General features: G+C 37.5%; 1 protein-coding gene across 1 annotated transcript in view; it reads right to left on the bottom strand.

Annotated features, from left to right (window-relative positions):
• Positions 1-2,536: 2,536 nt before the first annotated feature.
• Positions 2,537-25,997, bottom strand: part of KPNA3 (karyopherin subunit alpha 3) — a 48,737-nt gene continuing 25,276 nt past the window's right edge. The window contains exons 3-17 of the mRNA XM_055701561.1: positions 22,400-22,489; positions 22,168-22,197; positions 21,992-22,044; positions 21,811-21,906; positions 19,397-19,482; positions 16,532-16,618; positions 15,965-16,134; positions 14,789-14,833; positions 12,143-12,274; positions 10,863-10,991; positions 9,087-9,191; positions 8,882-8,953; positions 8,615-8,777; positions 7,607-7,701; positions 2,537-5,114 (exon numbers count right to left, since the gene is read on the bottom strand). Coding sequence (XP_055557536.1) covers positions 5,016-5,114; positions 7,607-7,701; positions 8,615-8,777; positions 8,882-8,953; positions 9,087-9,191; positions 10,863-10,991; positions 12,143-12,274; positions 14,789-14,833; positions 15,965-16,134; positions 16,532-16,618; positions 19,397-19,482; positions 21,811-21,906; positions 21,992-22,044; positions 22,168-22,197; positions 22,400-22,489 — 1,452 coding nt within the window. The 3' untranslated portion in view covers positions 2,537-5,015. The remainder of the gene's footprint in view (positions 5,115-7,606; positions 7,702-8,614; positions 8,778-8,881; positions 8,954-9,086; positions 9,192-10,862; positions 10,992-12,142; positions 12,275-14,788; positions 14,834-15,964; positions 16,135-16,531; positions 16,619-19,396; positions 19,483-21,810; positions 21,907-21,991; positions 22,045-22,167; positions 22,198-22,399; positions 22,490-25,997) is intronic.

The following is a 25,997-nucleotide window of genomic DNA, read 5'->3' as shown; positions in this document are numbered from 1 at the left end:
CTGGTGTTATTTCTCCTGTAAGCTGGGGTCACCACAGCAAGGGGAACAGATGGACTTTATCCCTTATTTTCAATGTTACAAAATACAGGCTGTATCTAGATTTCAGGGAGCCCTACCAGGATGCAGAAGTATAAAATGCAGGGGGAACCAGCTGTTAACTGCATCAAACAGAAAGAAACAGTGATGGGTGTAATCCCAGGGCAAGAAGGATCTCCCTGCACAAACCAAGCACTGAACTTGCTGAAGCCACTGGCAAAATATTTCCATTTCATCCTCCTTTTGCATGGACAGAGAATTTATACAGGGGATCATCTAGCTCCATGAGGCAGGGTTAAAAAAAAAAAAAAAAAAGAGCCACTAAAGTTAACAGCTTGCAAATAACTAAGATGCAGACATGAATGAGCTCCCTTATGCTTCATTTACAGCACATTAGAAAAATCCAACCACCAGAGTTTTCCACATTTAGTAAAGAGAAAGGTTAATTCATCTTTCACATCTTTTTGCATCCCTGGGCCCTACTTAATGCACATTGAGCAAACTGAATTCCTGTGGGGTATCTAAATCCTTCACAAAACTTGCTGGTTCTGCTCTAAGGTTGTGTGGTGACATTCATCCTACTTTCCTGCTGAAGGCAGAAAGCAGTAAAGACTTTAGCCTTCATTTTAGAACACAAGAATCATGGTTTTAATATTCTTAGCTGTGATACTGAAGGCTGTAATGTTCCCAACATACTTTTTTAAAACTGAGGTTGGAAAACCCCCCAGCTCTTACGTTCCTTTATAAACTCATACGCTGCTCAAGGTCTCATGAATGCATTTGAAAAGGAAGCTGCTCGTGCTGCTGCAGCAGTGGCTGAAGATCTCCAGGTCTAAGCCAGCAGCACACATCAGACCTGCCTGCGGTAGCTTCTGCGGCAGGATAATGCACGCACAGAACAGAATCAGGTAAGGGCAAAGCTGCCTTAGTTCTTAACTCCACATTTTAAACATGAGGCAATCTTCCCTGAGCAGTCTGAGATAACATACACCACCCTGAAGCGCAGCCAAGCAACTCAAGGTGGTTTCAGCTCACCCTGCCCTCACTGCCGTGGAGCTGACAGCTGCCATCACGACAAACCCCTGCAGCACGATGTCCCAAGGCTTTGCCTTTTGGAGCCCACAATTTTCTACTGGTTTTTTTCCTTTTCTTCCCGAGAAGCTCTTTGTAATGGCTTGGTGTAATTTGTTGTCCTACATACATCTGAAGAGAAGCATAATTATGCCACAAAAGGGAGTATTTTTTAATGCAACAAAATAGAAGGAACACAAGTAAGCTGCTTTGGTAGAAATGACTAGTTTGAAACGCACTCGGCACCTAGAGGCCATTATAGATCAGATTAGTAACAAAATGGGCCTGAACTATCATTAAGTCTACTGAGATTTTAAGAATTTTTTACAAAAACATGCCTGTCAGTGGATCATTTCTGTTTAGCAGATCAAGCAAACAAAATGAGTGTCTGTAATTTTAGAAGTTTGGGAGAACATCAAGATATCCTCTAGGCTTCATTCTTTTTAAGTAATCTTGAAATAATGCATCCTTCATTCTAATGTAGTCTTTGAAGTCACCTAGGTAGTACCTGCTGGATGATTAAGAGGTTGCAAAAACCCAACACAATTCGAGTTTCATTTTGCCAACTGAAAGCTGAAGGAACCAAAAAGATTAAACTTTGCTTTGGAAACGGGAGTTGGGTTCTCTTGAAATCTTTATCCTTTATGTGCCCATGGAAGAGCATTTGTAAAGATTTAAATACAGCACTGGAAGCTCACCTCCGTCACCAACCCACTCATGGAGGCAGAAGGGCTTCTCCAGCTGACTCACCCAACCCACACAGAGCAAAGACGGCAAAGCAGTCGCAAGCACCCTTCGAAAGGTTTTCCTCCACTGGTGCTGTCTTGTAATTAAAGCACGACTGCATTAATTAGGGGGCTGCTGGACAATTCAAGCTCCCAACAGCTCCAATCTATCCACAACCAGCACCCCAACGGGGCCACTCGTGCCTGAGGCGAGGGATGCTGGTCACCCCCTCCTAGCCAGGGAGGGCCACCGCAGGCCCAGCCTCCCACCTAAAGCTGGTCCTGGCGCACACCCCCTCCCAACAGACCTTAAAATTAGTGCTGATTCAGCAGTCAGCCTAGCTCTGGGAGCCTGGAAAGGATGTTTCTGGAGATAGAAAAAGACTGTGAAAGTTCCCTGACATCTTGAAACCTTTAAACTGAAGTCACTGTTTTAATAGTTGTGTGGATCAGCTGCAGCCCACTTACCACGGCCTCCTGGAAACGTCTCTGGAAAACTTCTCCTTAAAAAGTATGAAAGTCCGTACTGGAACAGCATCCAAAGTTTCAGATGACTGCATTAGCTTACTTTATTCATTCTGGTAACATACTTCAAACCTTGATGCGGAGTTCTGCTAATATCTAGTCAAAGACAAAAACCCCTAAGTCAATCCATGAAGACTAAGCAGTTTCATAATCTTCAAAATAAGTTCTTGAATTTTTTATAGTATTTGATAGCAGCTTTTTATTGGTTACAAAACCTAAGCCCATATACAAAATTAGGAACACATTTAGATGCCTCTTTGAAAGAACGTTTTAGTCTATTTTAACTGATAGTTTAAAAAAATAATAAAAACAATGCAATTTTAAACACTGTTCTGAAAACGTAAAAGTGCAGCAATATACTTTGTTTCCTTTATTAACTATGAAATGGTGCAATCCCAATCAAAAGCTGATAAGGTCACAACAGAAAGAACTGAGCAAATGCTTTGTCCTGCCTTACCCAGTTCTCTGATGTTCACTTTTAATGTAATGCATTGAGTGCAAGAAAAGGATCAAATCTTCACAGTAGTGGAAAACTGTTGTTTCAGTATCAATTTGTATGTAATCTCTAGGACAATAGCGAGTGCAGGCTGAACAGGGTATCCGTCAGTCTATATGGCATACAGGGAGACTAAATTCAATTAGAAGGGGGGAAATATTTGTTCACAACAACACCTGCTGGAACTCTAATTTCACAAAAACTTTGTGACCTTACCTAACTTTGACTTTTTATTGTTTAGTTTTTAGCGAACACCACACAGTTTCAAGATTTTAGACTATAGTGTGTGAATAGGATGCAGTTACCATATGAAGCTTCAACTCAACTTTTGGGAAAAGAAAAAAAGGCACAATGAACTTCAACTCAATTTTATGTGCACAAGAGTTGAAAAATCTGAGCCACCTTAAAGAGAAATTGATTCTAAAATTTATAAAACCTATAAATAATCAGAGGCCAAACCACTATATTAAAACAGATTATCTAGCAAGTAAAAATCTTGCAGTTTAAACATACACTTGTATCCAGTTGAGATACAAGACAACTCACTCTTTAAAGTGGCTCCACCTTGGCAGATATATATTTAATGAATGCACACTTGCTATGCGTTGTTCATCAGTGGAAAAACAGCTGATCCACAAAGCTCTGATGGCATCTGTCCTTATCTTCATCACAGTAAATACAACCCACATCCAACAACTAAATTAGTTTAGATTTTTCTATCCCTTCACATCAATGCATTGGGAAATTACACCCAGTAAACAACAGCAACAAAACCAGTTTGTGTGATAGCTTACACAATTTCAAAATTATCGATCTTCACCCCAGCAATACCAAAATCCCTTTGAAAATGACTGGGTCAGACGATTTTCCAAAAGCAATGACCTCACATATCTTATGTAAAGTTATTTAATGTGCGCTGCACATCAGGTTTATGCTGAATAACAGCAGCTTCCACACAGCCTCACACATCAACCAGTTTGTATCTTTTTTAATTACGTGAATAAGATTTGAGACTAACTTCTGAATTACTCTTCCAATACTCCAAGAATGAAGCTTTTATGACGCTTCTAAGTAGTTGCTGGTTTGTTGCCAACCACATCATCATAAGCACTGGTTACTAAGTAAAAAATAGTTTAAGACTAAATTACAGTAAACATGAAAGCTCCACAGTTTAAACCCAATATAAATCAACCATATCCAATTATCAATTTAAAACGAAATATATTGACTACTGAAAGTTGAAAGCAAGATTCTTTTTAACTAATACACTTTTGGACAGAATTTTTTTGTTCCTACGTCTGGGACTCTTGCTTTCAGCTTAAACAGAAGTTCAAGTCCATAACAGGTTGTAGCTCAGGTAAAATACCATGCACAGCATTTGATTACTTCAAAACAGCAGGAACACACAGGCTGAAGTGAGTGGTCAAATAGGGCTCGCTGTTCTCAAAAATTAGGTATAATGGCAAAAGCTTTACCAGTCCAAATCTACAGTTCATTCTCCAACCCTGGTTTCTGAGGCAGTTAATGAACACACATCAATTACTGATAGCTGAAGTAGTTTTTTGTTTTAAACTTAAGTGTTTAATCAATTGCCAAGTGTTTTTGTTTTGTTTTTGTTTTTTTAAGTTACTTTTATTTCAGTTTCACCAATGAAATTCATTTGGCTTGCATTTTTGAATCTATTCTTCCACATAAAGTATATGAAAATATGTTTGTGGAGGACGATGATGGAGGCTCAGAGCAAACTGAGCCCCTGTGAAGTCTTCCAAAATGTACGCATCATACCAAAGTGTCTTGATCCACAGCGCACCATTTTCCAAAGAAGCTACTTTTCCGTGGAAAGCCAATGTGCCACCACTATGGAATATTCTTAACAAAACTGCAGATTGCGGTTGTCAGCATGTGGCACCAGGAAAAAGGCAAAAAAAGGTAGTTGGGACTGTTAAAAAGAATTCTGAAACAGTTTAAGAGATCATGCATATGCATTTACAGTCCATGTGATAGTGATGTTTGGCAACTGCAAAGTGACCGATACATGGCTTGCTTTAGAAGCATCAAAACGAAGAGGCATGTGTGTCTTGGAGCCTTTTGTTTCTTCACTTGGTAGCCATCTGGTGGTGCTTCATACTGGTGTGGGACAGAGAAGCTGCACTTTTTTGAACTTAAAAATTAAATTCTTTTGTTTGAAGGTTGGCCGTTGGGTCAAAGTTGTAAGTACCTCCTTGAGTGGCTTCAGGAATGAGACTGGGATCTTCATCAATCTATAAAATACAACAAAGATACATGAGAGGCCAATCCTCTGCACAGTTCAGTACCCATAGAAGAGATTCACAAACATTCAACTTTTTTTTAAAAACAATATTATTGTAATAAAACTACATCAGTTTTTCCAAATCAATTCTTCAAATATGTTTAAAAAGAACACCACATCAAATCTGTCCTACCATTAGGGAAACAGAAAATTTTAATGGTTAGAGACTGGGTTGCTGCTTGGTCAAAGCAGTTGCTATTTTAGCTGTCTGATTTAATTTTCAATGCCAATTTTTAGTATTTCTGGAGTTGGCTAATCACTAGTTCTGAATTCCAAAATTAGTTTTGTACTTTCTCCCCTTTTCTTTCAACATGAAAATAATTTTTATTGGCAGCTGATAGAAACACTTATATAAAGCTTAAAAGAATACTAAGTATCTCCTATCAGAATCTGAAGGATTTAGAACTACTCATTTCAGAGCAGTTTTATATAGCTCTCTTAAGTGCAATCTGAATTTTTTTTAAAACCAGAAGTACTTCATTACTCTCTGGATATAGAATGAAAGGCATCAGTATCCAACTTCACGCAGCTTCCTCAGAGCTGTTAGAATTTCGGTATTTTCTGCCTCTAGGAACAGCAAATAACACAGTAGCATCAATACACACAACTTCAAGCCCTACTCATACTCCTCCAAATCACCAGCTGCACCTATTCTCTGAACATGCCGCCTCTAGGGACCAGGCTGCAGGAACCATAAAGCTCGTTTCAAACCATGTGCCATTCTGAAGCGGGCGAGAGCTCTCGTGCACGGTCTAAACAGCTTTCTGAGATCTGGCCTCGCAGTAGTGCAGACATCAGAACTGACTCACCTAAAATCTTTCTTTCTCTTTACTTTGGGTGACAATACTTAAACTGGAGAGAGATTAAGGCCTTTGGTGACAGTAACAATATGTAGAGGAAAGAATGGGACATGTCATGCCCAAACAAAAATCGAATCTGGTTTCAGAATGCTTTGCAAAATGTTGAATTGATAAATTAGCACTTCTGCCTTCTGCAGGGGTACCAAAAGTAACATTATCTAAGTTCACACGCCTTTAACACAGTAAAGTCAGAAAGCCATTAGTACTGGTCCTAAAGTACATGCCTGTGCACTTTACAGGGCTCAGCAAAGGCTGATGGCATTAACAGTGAAGGGGTATCTGGTAGCCAGCAACATCTCACGAGAGTACAGAAGACCCTGAAGTGACAAGAAGGCAGGAATACTCCTGGGTAGTCAATCTTAACACTGCTAACATAACCAGTCTCTTGTCTCCCTAGGGCAATTTGGAATTTTTTTCCTGGTTTTGGGGGTTTGTTTTGTTTTTTCCTCCACCAGTCCTCAAATGACAAGGGTTATTTTCCTACTTAAAATTACTGCCTGCAAATGTGTCTGATTTTGTTTTAACTCCTGTCTCCCCATCATGGAATTTCTATACTTTCAAGTTTCACAAGCCCCAGAAAACATGGTAACAGTATAAAGGGTAATCTGAAATGAAGTCTTGCTCCTGAGTAAAGGAGGTGAATTCAGCACATCAGGCATAGATTAAATTGCATTAGTTTATGTAAAAAGTAAATGCACAAAAGGGACTACTAACCTCAAAAGAGGTATTTTTCCACTCACACCAACTAGACCATGCTCTTCAGTTAGTTACAGAAGTTTCAGAGCCATTATGGAGACTATTAAATGCTGCTCACAGAATCATTACAAGCATAGGGAATTTTCCCTTAACTCTTGGTAACTAACGTCACAATCACATGATGGGCCCATGAATTGAAAATTAGCAAGTCCAAAAGTTAGAGCTGATATCTGAAGAGTTCAATTTAAGAGAAGAACTGAAGACATAGTCCTGCTATGCTGCAGAACTACAGACACCCTGGATGGCCTAGAGAAGATAATTATTATTCATCTTCAAATAGCTTGTTGAAGTGCTTCCGAGGCACTCACAAGCAGCCAGTAGCAGAAAGAGCTAGAACCCAAAGGTTCAAAATACTTAACCAGCATGCAACAAAATATCAGATGGTCTAGATCAATCAGCTCCAAAAAGTGTTAATAGTTTTGATGACTTTTTTCAATGCGGAATCCAGATGGAGCAATTACAGAGCTGAAATACAGTAATCTACCTGACAGTAAGGATCCACCGCCCCCTCCAAAGACTGATGAGTATGTAGAAAGGAGAGCCAGAGAACCGTTTAGATTCTAATCACAAGTGATTACCTGTCAATTTACATGTCAGTGTAACAAAATTAGGTCAGCATCAATCAATTTATTAAGCAAAACCACAGCAGTCATCTTGATGTTGCTAAAGAAATTCCTTGGTGTTGAGAAACTCAGACTTTCAATTAAGAGAAACTGTACTGAAAAGAGAGCAGGAAAACTGACCCCCAGACAGGGAGGAACAATAACAATGTACTTACTAAGCTAACAGCACAGCATATATACTCTTCAATCTTTAGCATACTTACATCATCACCAGAGAAATACTGATCTATGATTTCAAATGCTAGTTTATAAATGTCTTCATTCTCATGCTGTTGCAAAGCTTCAATTTTCTCTAAGCCTGAATAAAAGAAAACAGATAAAAGTTGTATAAAGTTTGAACTGGTTACTGACTAGTTTGAAAAAACTAAGAAAAATACTGAAACATTACTAGTGAAACATCCTAGAAAAGACGTAGCTCCGTTTGCAAATATTATCTATACAGTAGCTATCTTTGTCTGTAAGAGGAAAGAGAAGTAGTCTGTGAACCTTTGCATGCCATGGAATATTCCATTTTATGAACAAAAAATAATGAAATCTTCTCTCTTTTTAGATAAAATTCTCTGTATTTAATTTTTGTTAAGACTTCTGTTTTAGTCATAGTGCTTTCTGTATATCACCAAAGGAAGTGGCTACATTTCTGTGTTGCATACAAGCTTAAAACAACAAGGCGACACAGCCGCACACAAGAAGCGGCTTAAAACGCTATAGTCCCATTTTCAAACTGGATATGCAATAATATAAGGGAAAAACTTCCAGCATAGTACGTCTTCCCTTTACTGCTACTTTACTATAATACATTAATTAGCATGTGTTAAAACTTGGATTGCAATATTAAAGACTCCTCATCCTGCTTCGGTCTGTAATGAAATTATGATCCTAACAGCTGCTTCTAAGGCAATGAACTAAAGCAATAATTGTGTGTTTTACCACAGAAAAAAGCACATGCACTAATCAAATGAAAAGTAGTACAATTCTCATTTTAACCTAAAAATACCCAAGCTACAGAAAGTTCCTTCAACCACTGCCTCCAACATGATCATCTATAAACTGAATGAAACAGAAAAAAAAGTGTCGTTTCTCTCATTGCAAAAGTCTCACTTGCTTATTCAGATAGCCCATGGTAAAAAAAATGCTGTAGTGAATATTGACAGCAGCAAGGCGAAGACTGAATAATATCCAGCAAATCAGATTTTTTAAAAGTCTATACTTACCTCCACACTCTTCTATAATTTCAGCTATTGTGCTAGCCTCATCCCCAGCCATTATCAGGATGTTTTTCAGACCATCCAGCACCACCTGTACCACTTGAGAATCCTTTACTGAGAGTAGATTGCAGAATGGTGGGATTACGTTTTGCTGTACAAGGTATTCAACCTAAATAATGGCACCAAAAAAAAAAGTGCTTTCAACATTGTGCTGCTTACAAACAGCTGTATGTGCAATGTTTTAGTGATAATCTGAAATCCCACTACACATACCTGATCTTTTCTCCCACTTATTGTCAAATTGCTAATTGCCCAAGCAGCTTCCTTTTGTGTTCCAAAGTCTCCCTGAAAAAATAAAATTAATAGCTCATTAAAATCAGCATGGAAACATCTGTCAAGCTTATTAAAAATCACAGACTCCTCATGTCAGATTTATAAAAAGAGGATGACAACTTGCATAGCTTATAGTTTGACTGACCTTAGCCAGCTGGTGTATGATCATAGGGATTAGCCCAGCATCTATTACAGCCTGAACTTGTTGCTGGTTTCCTGCTGTGATATTGGAAAGGAACCAAACTGCTTCCTACAATTGGACAAAAAACAAAAGCATAACACTTAAAACCAGTCAACAGATAGAAAAAAAGCAATCAAACCAAACAACCTGAAAACCTAAAATCATACCATGACCAATCACTAAAGAGAACCTCCAGGTTTCCTCCCCCGTAGCACTTCTAGCACACAAACTGTTATTGCCCTGTGAAAGCCAAACATGCAGGCAATCAATGTAAAATTGATATGATTAATTCACTGGGCCAGATTATTACTTACCCAATGAATGTCACCATACATCAGGAATAATACTGACTTAAACCTTATATTCACTTTGCACTGCTGTAGTCACAGCCATGTTTTAAACTTTCAATTGGTTTTCCAAAGAAAATAGAAAAACTGGTAAAGCCTCACGTAAAAAAGGATTTATCCTGACTTACTACTGACAGCTCAGTAGCAGCTTTCTGTGCTGACACAAGGAAGACCAACCCCAGCTCCCATTTTCTTCCTGAAATATTAAGTGGATGGAGCTCACAAAGTTCATTCAAGTATCAGACAGGACTCTCAGTCTTGAGCCTTTACTCAGCAGTTACCTCCAGGTGGTTCATCAACATAGCTAACATCTATCTAATGGCAGTTACAAATTCCTGGTTACAAAGGGGTGATACTTGTCAAGGCAATCCAGAACATTTTAAAAAGGCTCTAATCGTTAGCAAAAGACAAACTGATACGGCAAGCAGGCAATTATGAAATACTGCAGAAAAAAAAAACCATAATGGGTTCCACTTTTTAGGGATGTGTATCTTGCTTTTATTTATACTTGCCTGTCACAACATACACTTAAAACAAAACCCAAAGTATTTCTAGACTCCCTTTATACAAAAATAATTCCTTTCTTGGCATTCAAAAAGAGCTCCTCATCATTCTTCTGTGAGAGCTAGAAGGGCAGGCAGAAACAAATCACAGCAGTTTGAACTGTCAAAAATAACTTCCACAGAGCTGTTGACAAGGCTAGAAGAAACAGAGATTCCTCCCAAATATTTTTCCCTCAGTGGTACACTAAGTGGAGAACTCACATAAGCTAAACAAAAAAGCCTCCTCCTCAGCCAGCTCCATCTTTGCAGTGGAAGATGGCACGATTAGAAAAAAAAAGCAAACAACATGAAATACAGCTCTGGAAAAGAGGGCATTGATCGCTTTTATTAAACTCCCCCTGTTCCACCCGGTCCTTGCATTAGTGAAGTTACCTCCACCAAAAGGAAGGAGAGGAAATGCAAGGCCAGTTTTTAGAAAAGGACAGTGGTGGTACTCTACCTCCTTGAAGGTGAAGATTGACAAGAAAACAAACTCCACTGTGAAAAGGTGGAGTGGAAAAACTGGATCAGTCTTACTCAACTCACTGGACTCAATCAAAAGTAACACTATAATGCAGGTTTGCCAGTTACTCACTTTGCAAATGAAAAAAAGTATCACACTCCAAAGCACAAACCACCAGTCCTCCCAAGGAGTACTAGGCATCAGCACCAACACATGGATCCTCCTGTTCGGCTTTAGCCCTAATTAAGCACCTGCCTCAAAGGCTGTGGCCTCACATAAAATTGCTCACATGCCAGAAATGATAGCTGTAAAAAAATATTTTGTAACGTTCTACAGACTGCTGTTTTATTTCTTAAACAAAAAGATTAGGTCAGGAAACAAACCATACCTTGTTTATCTTCTCTTTTGGATGCGTCAGGAGATTTGGGAAATAAGACAAAACGTCACAATTGAGAACAACTTGTGTCTGTTCATCAGTACCAGTTACTATGTTGCCTACTGCTCTCAGTGCTGCTGTCTGAATATCCAAAGTGGGAAGGAAAAAAAAATTGCATGTTAAAAGACATTGCTGTTACTTATGCTCAAACAAAGATCATTTTAAGACATGTCTTCATAAATTTGCAAAATACAAATTAGCACTTCATCCTCTGAGCTACATCCTAGAAACGGGTACTGTTTCATCAAAACAGAAACACACAGTACAGCATTTTACTGAACAGATGCACTGCAGCTCAACTCAAGAAGTGTAAAAATTAGAAATTAAAAGAATACTAAAATAATAGTTCATCATTTATCTGATCTGAGTTACAATAACATTAACTGTTTCTAGGTTTTGACTATGTCTGCCAAGGTTGTTTACTTCTCCATTCAGTTCTCCATTCCAGAATTTAAAACCCCATGACTACTTTTCTTGACTCTCAGCTGACTTTCAGAAACTGACTGTATTTCTTTATGTACTAGTTAGTAAATGCTTTACAAGCAACAGAATACTGGAGAGACTCCTTTTTGTCAAGAGAACTGCTCTGACAAATTTCAAGACAGTCAAGTCTCATCTGAAGTACAAACTAAATAAACAACAAATGTGCAGATACATGAAAGAGCTCCCAAACACAGTAGCTGGTTTATAAAAACCAAGCACACATTAACTTTCAGTCTCCCTTTATCTTTGAAATTAATCAAACAAGCTCAGCTAACCTACCTTTTGTAGCCAATTAGAAATTTACTTTACTAAAAGTACTCAGCATCTGCAAATACTTTAATATGCAAAAGGTCCCAAAATATTGATTTCCATGAGCTATTCAGACTGAATATGCACAACCATGTGTGCAGCAATAGAAAAGAGCGCATGTAACTTCAATTCTGGGAAATGTAAAATCTGCTGTCACTAAATATTTTAGGACTACAAAAGGCAGGCACCCCTGGTAATCACACAATGGAAGTTAATGTTTAATCTGTCACTTTAAACTGTATTAGAACTGTTCTGTTTGAGCTTTCTTTCATTTTAATAATCCTTTTTCCCCAGCGTAGGTAACTTTTTGTTCAATTTTACCTGTAACAAATGTGGCTATAAATGTTCATCTCATTACTCCACTAATAAAATACTCTAAGGCACATTTTTTAGAAAATAGTTTACAAATGGCTATTTGATAGCAATGGAACCAGACTTACTTGAACTTTAACCTCCTGATGACTCAAAAGGGGAACTAGAAAAGGTACAACTCCTGAATCAATCACCATTTGTATCTGTTCATTTCCACCATCTGTTAAGTAGGACAAAGCCCAAACAGTGTCCACAAGAATCTACAAATTGGAAAAAACATGGTTTACACATCGAATCAGTAAAACCCACATAATGGAGGCTTAATTTAGTGATCAACATTCCTTATGTCAGTGCAGAAGCATGCAATTTAGTTACAGGAAAAACTCAAACATGATTATGATGAGATGTAATTAGTAAAATGTTAGATTATTACGTACAACTAGGAAAACTGGGGCCATTTGTTCCATAATAACCATTTTATAAGTCCTCTCAAACTTTTTTTAATTAAGTACCACATTTTGGTGCGTAAAGTGACAGCATACATCATCTCACAAAGGTAAACTGTTGGGCTTGATTTGTATTTCAAAGATAGGCAATGAGGTAAGTAGTTGTGCTAGTAACGTTCTGCAGAAAACACCAACCCAGCCTCCTAGCACTGCTATAAATTTATTAGTTGTGCTACCTTTTGATTACAGAATATGTATGTTCCCTTAGTCTCCAATCCATCTATCTACACCCTTAGGTTTTCTGATCCATAATGCCATTCTAAAGCGGAACTGTCAGCTATTCTGGATGTATGCCTTTTTTCTGCCTTCATGCTAAGATCAAAACTCACAGCAAAGGAAAGGAGTTCTTATACCAACTAAAGGACTAGCAACTATTGTAAGGTGGCAACTGTTCAAGCAAAGCAAAAACCTGCAGAGAAATTACTATCATGCAGGGCAATCTTAGTATCATAAAGAAAATAAAGACTAAATCACTGATGACTTGGTAAGGTGATTTGAGAGCCCTCAAAAAAAGGGTACAAAAGTTACAGTCATTGAAAGGTAGTATCTGAAGCAGAAACAAAGCCAGCAGAAAGAGGGATATCACATCACTTTGAGACGATGTTAGGAACTGCAGAAAGAGAAATCTGGACCCCACACTGAGGACATGATCTGTTGAGGTACCTAGATCCACTCTACTTTTAAAACAGACACCCATATAAAATTTCCAGCTGTTAAGATAGCTAAGTACTCCATTACTGAAATGTAGGAAGGACTTTGAAGTCCTGACCCACAGGCTGCTTCTATCCAGCTCCAGGGATTAGACAGCACACACGTAATGCTTTCTTGACACAGCCTGCTGCTGCCCTCACCTGCTAATGCCATTGGGACAGCAGAACGTGCTGCAGTGGAGCCAGTATTGCAGCAGAAGCAGTGAGAGATGGTGCCTCACCAGTTTGCTGCCCCACAGCCCTGTTGGTGACAAGAGCAGCAGCCGCCAGAAGCTCTCACAGGACTGTGGGCTGACCTACCTGCATCACTGACTCATCTCCAAAGATAGGTTTGCTGCTCCAGTACGGAGAGGCTGGGACCAGACTGGTACCTTCAAACTAGCACCTGACTCTCAGGACCAAAAAGACGGGCACCCTAATTGAGATCAGTCAAAACCTGGCATCACAGTCTCGTATCTACTTCAAGAAGCTCTCACACAATCATTGTCTGCAAAAGCTTTCAAATTCAACAGGGAAAAAAAGCCTACAGGTTAGAAGTATGTTTGGTTTTGCTATGAATTTCCATTCAGGTTTGTCCAAATTACAGATTGGAAAGTCACCATGTGCTGTCTCCCACTCACATTACACTGGGAAAACCCTGGCAAAATCCCAGATTAATCTGTTTGCAAATATTTTGTGGAGCCAAGCCCACTTCAGCATTAAAAGAGCAGCAGAAAAAAATCACTAGCACAGGATGGAAATAACGAAAGACAGTTCCACCAATCTTATGCTTTTTGCCCAGACCCATCACAAGGGTTCAATTCTGGCTTCCCTAAATTGGAGTATCACTATAGAGAGCAAGTCAAAGACATCAAAGTCCTGACAGGAGGAGGAGGAGAAGAGCAGCTCAGTATCCCATAGTTACACAGATCTTTGTTCCTGAACCCCCAATATAAAATTTCAGGAGTCCACCCCTCTAGGACTTTACTCAGAAAATACATATAAACCTATGGATCAGAAATAGTCATAAAAACCTGAAGAAAAGTTATCAAAAGGTGCCACAAAATAACAGTTTATTGCTATTTAAGTGTATTTTCACATGACATTTCCTTAGTTAAACAGGTCGCAAAGTCAGGCACCCAATAGGTTACAGAAGTCAGATTTACCCATATGATCAGTGTTTGATTGGACTGGTATGTAAATGTAAACATTTTTTCTACACATGCATTATATGTCATCTATTAAAACTATAAATTGTGGCAGAATTAAAGTGAAGCTGATAGCAAAGTTGGCACTTTAAATTTCTAGTGCTCGATTCTGCAAGATAGGAACTACATTAAAAAAATCCTAATGTAAAGGATAAAAAAAATTTAGAAAAGATATTTCAGAAATGGTATTTGCACTTTTCATGCTCTGAATGACTACAATTATGTTCGTCTTCATACTTAATTGTGCAGTTATTACTTCATTATACAAAAATTAACACACAAAACCAAGTTTTCCACTTAAACATAATCTTGCAGCATTTTCTCTCTAGAGAAAAAGAATCTAAATATTTAAAACTTTAGAAATTACTTACATTTATATCTGTATGGTAAATGAGAACACACAATGCAGGCAAAATCTGAAAAGAAGTTCATCAGTCATTACAGCAGAATAAAACTGGCTGTACAATAATGAATTCAAGTACCGCAGTCACAAAGCTGAGCTGGAAACTGCATTCGCATATTGCATTCACACACTTCCCAGCAGCTGCTCATTCCCTCAAAGTATGTACAAAAATCTATATAGATAGTATTTAAAATTTGTAAAAATACAAGACTACTATATTTCAAAGACACATGAGAGCAGACTGCATTTAGAGGGAAAACAAGCAAACAGAGACTAGAGATCCCCTTGCTATTTTTAAAGCTTTTTTACCACACAATAGAATAAAAATCATTAGCCTAACAACAACATAAAAACCTCTTTTGGAATAAAGTAAAATTTTATTTTTGCAGTAATGTATGGAGAAAACATAAAAATGAGCCATTATAAGACTGCTTAGAAGAGCTGGTTTTTTAATTTGGTAAAGTATTGCTTGTAGAAGTTTCCACATTCTCAGTTTCATTTTTTAAATTTCATTAGAGTTTAGTTGCTAACAATATTGTACTTCACATGGCTTCAAAGAACGTACCTATACTTTGAAATTTATCTTTAAATGAAGAACTTTATGTACATTACAACTATAGTTCTAGCCAAATAGCATCACTTTACTAGCTGTGCCCACGCCATGAACACCACATTTGCTCTGTTCACCAGTTTAAAAGGATTTTCAGGTGCTTCTCAACTGGGGCTTGACATTGACTCCACACTCAAAACTAGCTGAAACACAAACTACACTACGTACATTAGTTTACTTAACTTCCTTTTATTGAAAATAATCAGCATTTGAATACTTCTATATACAGAATCACATCTGTAGGAAATTTTTGATAAAAACTAAAATGCTGAGTATGTTAACACTTTTTAGTGTTAATTTCTTATTGTGTCCATTTTAATATATGGGTGATCAGTCTTACTCAATTTCAGATGTTACAAATACCTTTATTACAGCCTTAGGAAGATCAATCTGGTCAAATTACTTCATTTAACAATGGTAAGCGGCACAAGACAGTGACAAAAAACATGCACAAATTCATAATATGACAATATAAAACATTTGGTCTCTAGCCCAGAGTATAAAAAATTATCTGTCTCGTAATTCTTTATTTACCTCCTGAACTGTCTCCATAGGCGGTGGGGGGTCCTTATTCCTGCAGAGATTTACAATGACCCATGTGACGTTCCGAAGGAAGGTGATGGGAATGGAGGGATTGATGAAGGACAGAAGAGGTTTGACAACTCCCAGTGATATGACATAATCTCTACACTGAGGACCATCACCTACAGAAATGAAAATTGTTGTAAAAGAAATTACATTAAAAATGGAAAATCTTGAAATGTATGCAATGACATGTTGGGATTCTGAAATTCTATGTTTCCTCACCAAGAGACTACTATTAAAAGGTCGTGTTCAATTAAATATACATACAATACAGATAGGTATGTATATTTTACAAGACACAAAATTTATCCTTCCTGTTAGTATTTTGTGTAGCAAGTGAAACTATTGTTTAGAAAAAAAATACAATGTACACGTGTAATTCCAGCCACGTGAAAATTTATATCAAGCCACAGAATTTAGAGGAAACATAGTCTCATGATAATGCCAGCGTTCAAAAAGTCAAATTCTAAAGTAAAACGCTCCCTGAATTCAAATCATCGTAACAACAAGAGTTACCTATAATATTTCCGAGAGCCCATACAGCTTGCTCACAAACATTCTGGTGTGGTGAATGAAGTAGTCTCAAGAAGAGGGGTACTGCATCTGCAGAAGGCAAAGATTGGATTTGTTTTTACCAGAACGTGGTATATGCACATTACTTTCATTCCTTAATACAAAAACCTTTCTCAACCATGCCTTGTACATGTTTCTGTTATGAAGAGCATAAAAAAACCTTCAGTTAAACATTTCTGTACGTATCTAGAGAGAGGAAAATAGCCCTGAGAACAAGCAACAGTTCAACAACAATGCTCCCCACATTTAAACAGTTCCCCATATTTCTTGAAGTGATAGGCAAAAGCCTCAAGTACGTAGGTGTGAGGTTTCATGTCCTGATAATCCAGATTTTCCAGCTATCCAAGATCACAATACATACGTAGCAGAATGACATGCCTACTCGTACAAATGTGCTTCAAATCTTGACTTTAAGAAAATCGCTTCCTCCCAAGAGGTGGCTATAGTTAGTTTCCATATGCAGTGAAGATTTACCTCCATCTGCCAGTCCTGAGACACGTTTTAATTTGCTCTTGTATAACACAGGCAACATACCAGATTAAGGAAGCGGTACTGATTTTAGGTATCAGTCTCTGCTGAATTGCAGACATTTAATAGGGCTAAGAAACCATCCATCTACTATTACCATGCACTACTTCAGACAACTCGTGCTGTTTGAAAGACTAATTCTTGCAGCAATTTTCAAAATCTATTTATGATCACACTCGTCCTATTGTCTGAGAAAGTAAAATAGATCAATTTACATACTGTTGCAGGAAATAATATTTTTTTTGTAGAAATAGCTTCAGAATTTTTTTAAAAATGCAACACAATTTGTGAGCAACTGTGAATCAATATTCTGTTGATAATGTAACATGTGACAATAGCTAGAAAACCCTGATACATTTTCCTGAAAAGAGAGCAATGAAAATTAAAGACAACCTAAATTCCTTCCCCATACCAGATGAGTAATTCAACACTTGCCTGTAACTGACCAGTCAGGAGGGACAGCAATACACGGTTGCTGAAGAACAGTCTCTCTGTTCATGTAACATCATCCTACTTCCACTACCTCAAGTAGAACATTCTGCCTTCCTTCTCAGTGATTACTGAGATTACGCTTCAGCCATATGTGTATTCAACATATTTCAGAGAGAAGGGTCAAGTATGTAGTTTACATTAGATTGCAACCCTGGTATGCTTTCAAAAGCAGGAATGAAATTGTTTTGTATCAGCACTCAGGCAGGAGGACGGTCTGAGAAATCATGAGTTGCAGGTTATCTGATCTACTACTCTCAAAAAAATTAATTACTTCTGCTCCAGATTGGCTCCTGCCAAGATCTGTTCTGTGTATACAGTACTTCTCCTCTTGTGCTGGGCCTTCCAACTGCCATCTTCCCTCCTGATTGCAGAAGGCCGAGGCTGCACCAGCCCCTTCTACAGCTGCAAAGGTCTATGGCTTTGTTTCCTCAAACCACCCCTTATCTGAAGGGAGTAGAGTTGGGAGGCTGTTTTCCCTCAGTCATGTCCCAGCCAAAGCAGCAAAACTTTTAGACTAAACTTTTTCCATTTTCTCTTCAGAAGTAAAGCTTGAAAAATGCTTTTTGCTTCTTTAAAGTAATTTTATCGCATTTTCTCAAGCACATTACCTAAACAGACTTTGGGAGAGACATATCCCAGCCTGAACTTCTGGAAATTGGTTCAGGTAACAGCAATGCTTCTGGCTGTGCTGTACATATTTTCATTCTAACTTTTGCTTTGAGATTCTTTCCAGATTTTTTTCTGCAAAGCTAATACTATAAAACAGCCTTTTCATTAGATTCATTCACTCAAACATGGCAACACTGTGGAACTTAAAAAAGGAAGAAAACTATGACTAACCAATGAGCAAACTGGGAAGAATGAAAAACTTGGGAACAGATTTGCAAAGATATTTAGACACACAAAAAGCAATCCAAAACCAGAGGTGTCCAAACACACTGAGACTTTATATTAGCTATAAAAATGTACAAACCAGCATTTTTATTTGAAAGGCAGGTGCATACACTTAAAAAAACCACAAATAACTGTCACCATTTTCCCATATAAAAACACTGAATATGAATAAGCCAAGACAATTTATTATATATTTGCTTATCTATAGTCTCCTGCTTAAAAACAAAATATTATATTTAGCATAAAAGTGATTTTTTTAAGATAAGCATGCTGATACATAAAAGCTGTACATGTAACCTGAAAAAATAATTTTAATAATTTATCTTATATAAACATTATAGTTTATTTCCTATCTCCTCTCATACTAGAAGTCTCAATGGCTGGTTAAGCAAGAAAGGAAGGCAGCACAACAAATGCTGTGTGTATGACATACTAATCATAAGGTCAAGGAAAGGATGGTAGTTTTCTTAACTCTGTATTTAAATGAACAACCTTACAGAATTGTATGTATTTAACAACTTTAGTAAGATTTACGAACATACCTTTGAGGTAGAAAGAATTACTTCCTAACATCAGTTTTAGCCATCAGGGAATTAACAGTATATGGTTTCAGAAATTAACCCAAGAATTAGAAAGGAGTAACATTTTTTTGTCATACTTATTATATCATCTGTCATTATCTTTATGGGAAAACCAGGTCTGGAATCCTTAATATTGTTAGATATAAGCAGATGGATGTTTAAGATCAAATGTGGAATTTTTTGGGGAAAGAGACCAGACATGCATTTATTATTTTAATGGGTTTGATAACAAATGGCATGTTAACCAAATACCTCCTTCTCCCTTTTACCTACAATATCCACCACCACCCAAAAACCAAACTGTAATACTTACTAGACTGTACAACAGCTTGAGTCTGTGCAGAAGTGCCTGATGCTATGTTAGTCAATGCCCATGCAGCTTCAAATTGTAATGAAGGACTGTAATGAAATAATTTCATAGTAGTAAGTTGGAACATGATCTACAGATTATTTTATGGTTCATTTCAGTATTACTAGCTGTAATCACTCTGAGACACTCCACATTCAAGCAGTGTCACTGGGCTAAAAGTTGGGTTTTAAAAAAAAAATAAATCTAAGCCTGGACATCTCAGGGGAAAAGCTGTAAGAAAGAAAAGTTTTTACATTCTATGACCTTTTGTAAACCACCCATCATTCTGACTTCTTATTAGTAATAATAAATAAAAAGTAGTAATACTTGTGGAAGCACATACCAACCAGTGAAGCTGACCACTGCTCTAGTCCACTTATCTCCTGTATGAAACATTTCTAGCACTCATCACAAAATCTAATTATGCCTCTCTAATGGGTAACAGACACCTCTTCACATCCAGCTGATCCAAACACCGTTCATACATAGTGAAGAAAGTGCAACTGTCTTGCTGCCATTAGTAGGTCTCAACAGATTAACCATGTCTGACCATAATGAATAAAAACTTGGCCCTTTCTAACATTACATCCCAGATCAAGCATAAGCTGGTATACTGGGATAAAGACATTTTTCTGCTCCATCACAGAGATGGGAAAGATCTAGCATCGTTATCAAAAGACAGCATCATACCTGTATTAAAACTGACTTATTAAATGCAGATAAAAATCAGTTACACATATTATAAAAGCTCGGGGAACACCTCTTCCAAGATGCTGGTGAACCATTTTCTATGCCAACAGCAGTTTAGTAAAACAGTTTGCATGAAAACCGTTTTTCAAGCAAATGCTAAAGATTAAGAGTTCTAGAAGCTATAAAAGAGTTTACAGCTTATGGTGGTTAGTATAACAAACATTTGGCTTTGGGAGGAGAAGAGAACATTTACTTTTAGGTGACTATTTTTCATTTCCATGTTTTTGGGTCTATCAGTTGTGTTTTATACCCATAGTACCTGCTTCCTTTAAGCTTTTTTTGTCCATTAGTTTCCAAAGCATTTTAAGGTTGTATCGGGGATGGGATTGGAAAAGAATTAGCTAGGAGGGCCCAAGATGTGTAAATAAGGATTTGTGAAAATAAATAGTATCTGTCAGCAGTCATCTATAAACCTTTACACTGTAGGATGAAATGCATTAAAATTCTAGTTCTAGGTCAGTCCTCCTTTTCTTCCCTTTGTGCTAAGCTTTCGGTGATAACATGAACAACAGCTTTAACAATCTGTTACAGAAAGTCTTTGCAGAGTTCAGCTCTACTAAACATTATATAGCAATCACAATTAAAAGGATGACTTAAGAAAATATTCAGTTCAGTTTTGAAAGGCTTATTAAACATACACAAAGGTAAATCATACAAAAACTAGACAGAAAATTCAAATTAGAAGAATTTTCACAGCACTGAATCATCTACTTCTAGAGCAGACAGGCATTCATGACCCACTTTAAAATGCAATCTTGATCTGAATATTATTGCCAGCTGCTTTCTAAGCAACCATTTTGTTAAACAAGCTAGAAACAAAACTATTCATGCCTCATGTTTTTGCAACCACAAAATTATACCCAAAATGCCAATTTGCATTTTTGAAGTTTCTAGCCCTTATGGCTGCAGAAATAACCTTGAAAATGCAAATAACGTAAATACGTTTATGGCTGCCTGAGAGCAAAGATAGGCTAAAAAATTTACCTCAGATGTGTTAATCCCCATCTACCTGAGTAAGGGGCTCAGATTGTGGAACATGGCATTTTTCTTACATGTCATTAAATTCTTACAGCTACATGCTCAATGTTCTCTACCTCCTTTACTGAAGCTCTTGTTTTGCCAAAAAGAATCATACCAGGGAGCATGCTCACTGTATTGTACCATCACATGAGGGAACAGTACAGAGCCAGAAGGAAACCCACCTCACAGCAAGAACAAAAAAAAGCTAGAAACTTAAGCTAATAACCTTAACGAAAAAGACAAGTGTATTCTGGCAAAGAGCCCTGTTCACAAGTAGGCATGTCCTCTGCCTTCACACAAATATACACAGTAAGTCCGAGACAGGTTTCTTACAGTTAACAAAAAAGTCTGAAATTCAAAACCAATGAGAAATTTAGTAAGGTTTTCTTTCTCCATTAGCTGGATATCCTCAAGCAAGCACTAAATAAGAAAATGATGTTTCAGCAGCAGGATAAATACTCCTGGAGAACTTACAGTTTATCATCATGAAATGTGATCCACTGTGCCAGGTTATATGGTGCTATGAATCCTCAGTTTCATTTGAAATAATGAGATGGGTTTTGTATGCAGATTTTCATAAAGGTGAACATTCTTAAAAGTATACTTACTTATCATCCCTTTCTAGGCATTTTACCAGAATTGGTAAAATTCCTGATTTTATTAAGTCATCAATAGGTGGATTTCTGTCACTGGATAGGAGTTTTCTGTGAAATTAAATGCAGAAGTAAAATAAGTAACTTTCATCATGAAACAAGTGTTGGAAGTACATTTCTATGCCTTTATTTTTACCTTGCAGCTTGGACAGCACTCAGTTGGATCACTGGGTTGTCACTTGTGGCATTCTGGGGAAAAAAAAACAACAACAAAAAAAAAAAACCCAAAACAAAACCTAGGCTTGTAAAAATTACAAAAGCACAGAACATGCACTTCTAATGGAAAAAAAAAAAAGGTGAAATAAAACATACCTGTAGTATAGCTTCTAGTGTTACGTTTTGCTTAAAAAAAAAAAAAGAGGTTTTATTAATTTTGTTGCTAAATTACACTTTTTAAACATTCAACACAATCAAACTAATTTTAACAGCATGTAAGTTCATAATTTTGCTTTAAAATAACTCAAGACTTCCAGTGTTAAAAGTTAGAACAGACTATATTGAGACATCAAAGTTTTTAAAATAATTCCAGAATCAAGGAACTTACTGCTTTGAAGTCAGCATCAACATCAGAATCTTCTAAACTTTCTTCTTGGGGAACATTTCTTTTTTTCAAAAGATGTTCGTCTCTTTTGTTCTGTAAAAGAATGACAAAAAATAAGGACACTTAATGCTTATTAGTACAGGGTGACAATATAATGGCTACTTTCACAAGAAAAGTTTAGATAACGTTACTTTTTTTTTTTTTAAAAAAAAGGCATTTATAACTGCACATTGAATTTGAAGTATTTCAGCTGTAAGAATCCAGCAGCTCACTAATCACAGAACTATGACAATCCATGACATTTGAATTAATTAAAACTGACAGTTTGGGGATCAACTTTCTAACAGACATTTACAATATAAATATATTTGTGTAACATTAACATTTAGCCACACATAACAGAAATTATTTTCCAGTGTAAGATTAATATTCAGCTAAACCTACTTCAAAGTTCCCTGGTTACACCATTTTAATCTTGTGTGTAAAGCAGCATGCTCTATGTACACTGACACCTGTAATATCTCCCACTCACACTATTAGCCTTATTTCTGACTTAAAGCACCCTCCACAGCCTCAGCTCCTTTAAGTAATTACTGGGGGGGGGGGGGGGGGGGAAATTACCTTTTCAGTAGTAAAGTACCCATTTAACATTTCTACCTTGCTTAATTAGAATATTTGAACTCCTAAAGCCCTAATTTAAAAAAGCAGACATCAAATCATCAATTGTAACTGTATCCAAATGCACTTTTTTACAAGTTTAAAATGTGGTCTTTTCTAAATTTTAGAAATTTTTCTAAATTTCTAAATTTATCTTTTGCTTGGTACATCTAAAGGTACAAAAATAGAAAGGAGAGTGGAAGATGATGATGCAGCACATATATCCGAACACCTTTTTGCTTAGTTTGTTTTTTTAAACAACTACATTAAGATATCAATCTCTAATGAAGCAGAACATTGGAAAAGGTGTTAACAGCTAGCTGTAACACCTAAAATAAATCTATTACACTAGCAAGGAAAGGCAGGCTTTTCAGTCTCCAATTATCTGATACCTAAACAGTACTGACCACAGAGATTGTATTATATCATGCCTTGCTTGTAAGATATTAAAAAAGCCTCTAAACAGAATCATGTTTTGAGGGAGTCCCCAATGTTTTATTTTATTACGTTAGAAAAAAAAACACCAAACTCATGTCCAAAATTTCTGGGACATGCTTACTTTTTAGACATTTAAAAAAAAATAATTTAAAACAGCTTTTCCAGCCTTAAAGGTTCCCAAGCAATGTATTAAATTTTTTTTTCAGATAAGAGAATGCTAAAATAATAAACAAGCACCAGAATTAAATAACACTTTAATGCAGAAGACAACATTCCATGAACTTAGCATAATTTAATTTTTCTCAAGTCTAAGTACAGAAACTAGATCCTCAAAGAGTGCAGAAGGTCACCTAGATTAGCTATGGCAGCCTCTCCAGAGCTGTACGCTAACAGCAACATACTCTGAGCACATTCATAGAGTCAAGCACTAAAGGTATTTTGTTATCAAGTGCTTTTGGAAAAAAGGGAGATGGAAATGAGCTGGCAGTTAAATGCTGAGAAAACAGTGCTATGCAGACAAACTGCATCAGGCAGGCACACACCGATAAGTGGATTCACCATAAAAACCTATAATGTATTTATCTTATTTTTCCACCCCAAGTACTTGGCACTGCCATTTTAAGCAAAGAGCAAACATCATTCAGCCTAGCTTTGCTCAAGTACAATTCCTTTTCCTACCGTTTGTCTAAACCATAGCCTATACTTCAGCAGCTACAGGGACCGGACCCAGTTTCCAGAGGCCCTCTCCATGACCGTATCAGCCTCCCTCCCCAGTACACGGCTACTACACACATCCACCTGAGGAGAAAGCAGTTCCTTCCTGCCTTGAATGAACAGCTCCTATAGGATCAGCTGTGCTGTTATAGTAAAACAAGCCAATACTAGGAGAAGGGATTGAAGCTGGAGAAAGGTCCTGATGTCTTCAGTCAACTGTCCTCTTCCCACCTAAAGGTATCACCACAGATCACGGTGGTGAGCAAGTTCACACAAGCATGAAAGTACAGGAAGACATTTAGCTATGAGGGTGGCAGACACTGGTCCAGCCTCAGACAGACGTTCCCTGTCTTCAGAAAAGGTGCAGCCTGACGTAACTGGGGTCTTAGCACACAACTGTCACCACTGACTGCTGGAGCAAGTTAAAAGTTTCAAACTAAATCATTTACTGGGAAGGGTGAAGTTTCCTTGTCATTAGCAGCAAACCACTATGGTGTAATGCAGGGTTTTCCAATTCTGTTCCTCCCAAAATATTCGGCTGAATATTCTACATCTCATGCTCAAAAAAAAAAAAAAAAAAAAAGCAGGGAAAGAGCTTTACAGGGTTTTTCTAAAGTATGCTTGACATAAGAACTGTTATCCACACTGATTCACCTGGGAGGTGACCGATGGTGAGGACGGTAACAAAAGGAACAACATTTCAAATTCTGGCCCATCAAACAAGTAGGTTTAAATTCTACTATGGAACAGGGTCTCTTGACAAGAGTAAAACTGCAGACTAATTAGAAATCTTAGTATAAGACTGAGTAACACCAAAAAGCCTTCCAGTTGTAGCTGCATGCTAAAGGTGGCCATAACACACACCATAACTGAGCTAACCAAGAGTCTAGTTCTCTCCCATTCCAGCAAGCAAGTTAACAGCTCCTTAGAAAGCCTTTTATACCTTCATATACAACTACGCCTTCCCTTTGGCAACATGAGTATGCCTAAGAGAACGCTTCCTAATGTTAATGTTAACCAAAGTAAGTACAAGTAATCACGTATAAAAACTGACCTCAGCCAGGGAAAGTAAGAGTGAGTGAGAACATTCTTGTAGCTACTCACTGTTTGCAGATGGTTGGGCTGAAAAACAGTTATCAAGAAAGAGGAGCTTCCACAGCAGCCTCAAGCAGAGAGGCTAGTATTTACCAAGAGGCACTAAAACTTCCTTACTAAGGAAAAGCCATTGTCATTAGCATTTCTTATAAAGTCAGAGTCTTCACAGAACATTCCAGTCTCAAAAGCGTCTCTAAGGCTATGTGAAACAGCTCTGTCCACTTGCAAAAGCATCTAATTCCTGGACAGCTTAACCACTGTATACAATAATTTGATAGACCAACCACTCCCCTGTGAATGATTAAGTAAAAGAACAAGATTTGCAGCTTGGCATGACCTTAAAATGTTTGCATTTTGTCGTATTGTGACAAACTCCAATGTTTTTACCTAAATCATAGCACTAGCCTCTTCTGCAGGCTCCTGTGGTAAAAATGAAGACAAATGAGCCCACCTGGGTACAGCTGTCCTGTTCAAAGCCCAGTGAGAGAGCCCCTTCAAGGAGAGAGGCATCAGACTGGAATCCCTGATGAAGGGTAAGACCTTACCGCTAACAAAACTAAGCAGGTCTCCTTCAAGGGGGGAGATCCTCAACCACCGCCTGAACAATGTGTGCTACTACAATGAAATCTAGAAGTTTATAAACAGCATCTGACTGCTGGTTATAGGAATTTCAACATTCTAGTAGAGATCCCACTAC

Source organism: Falco cherrug, chromosome 2, assembly GCF_023634085.1.
Source record: "Falco cherrug isolate bFalChe1 chromosome 2, bFalChe1.pri, whole genome shotgun sequence".
Taxonomy (NCBI): Eukaryota; Metazoa; Chordata; class Aves; order Falconiformes; family Falconidae; genus Falco; species Falco cherrug.
The sequence above is the reverse complement of the archived record's forward strand: the minus strand, read 5'-3'. Positions and strand labels throughout refer to the sequence as shown.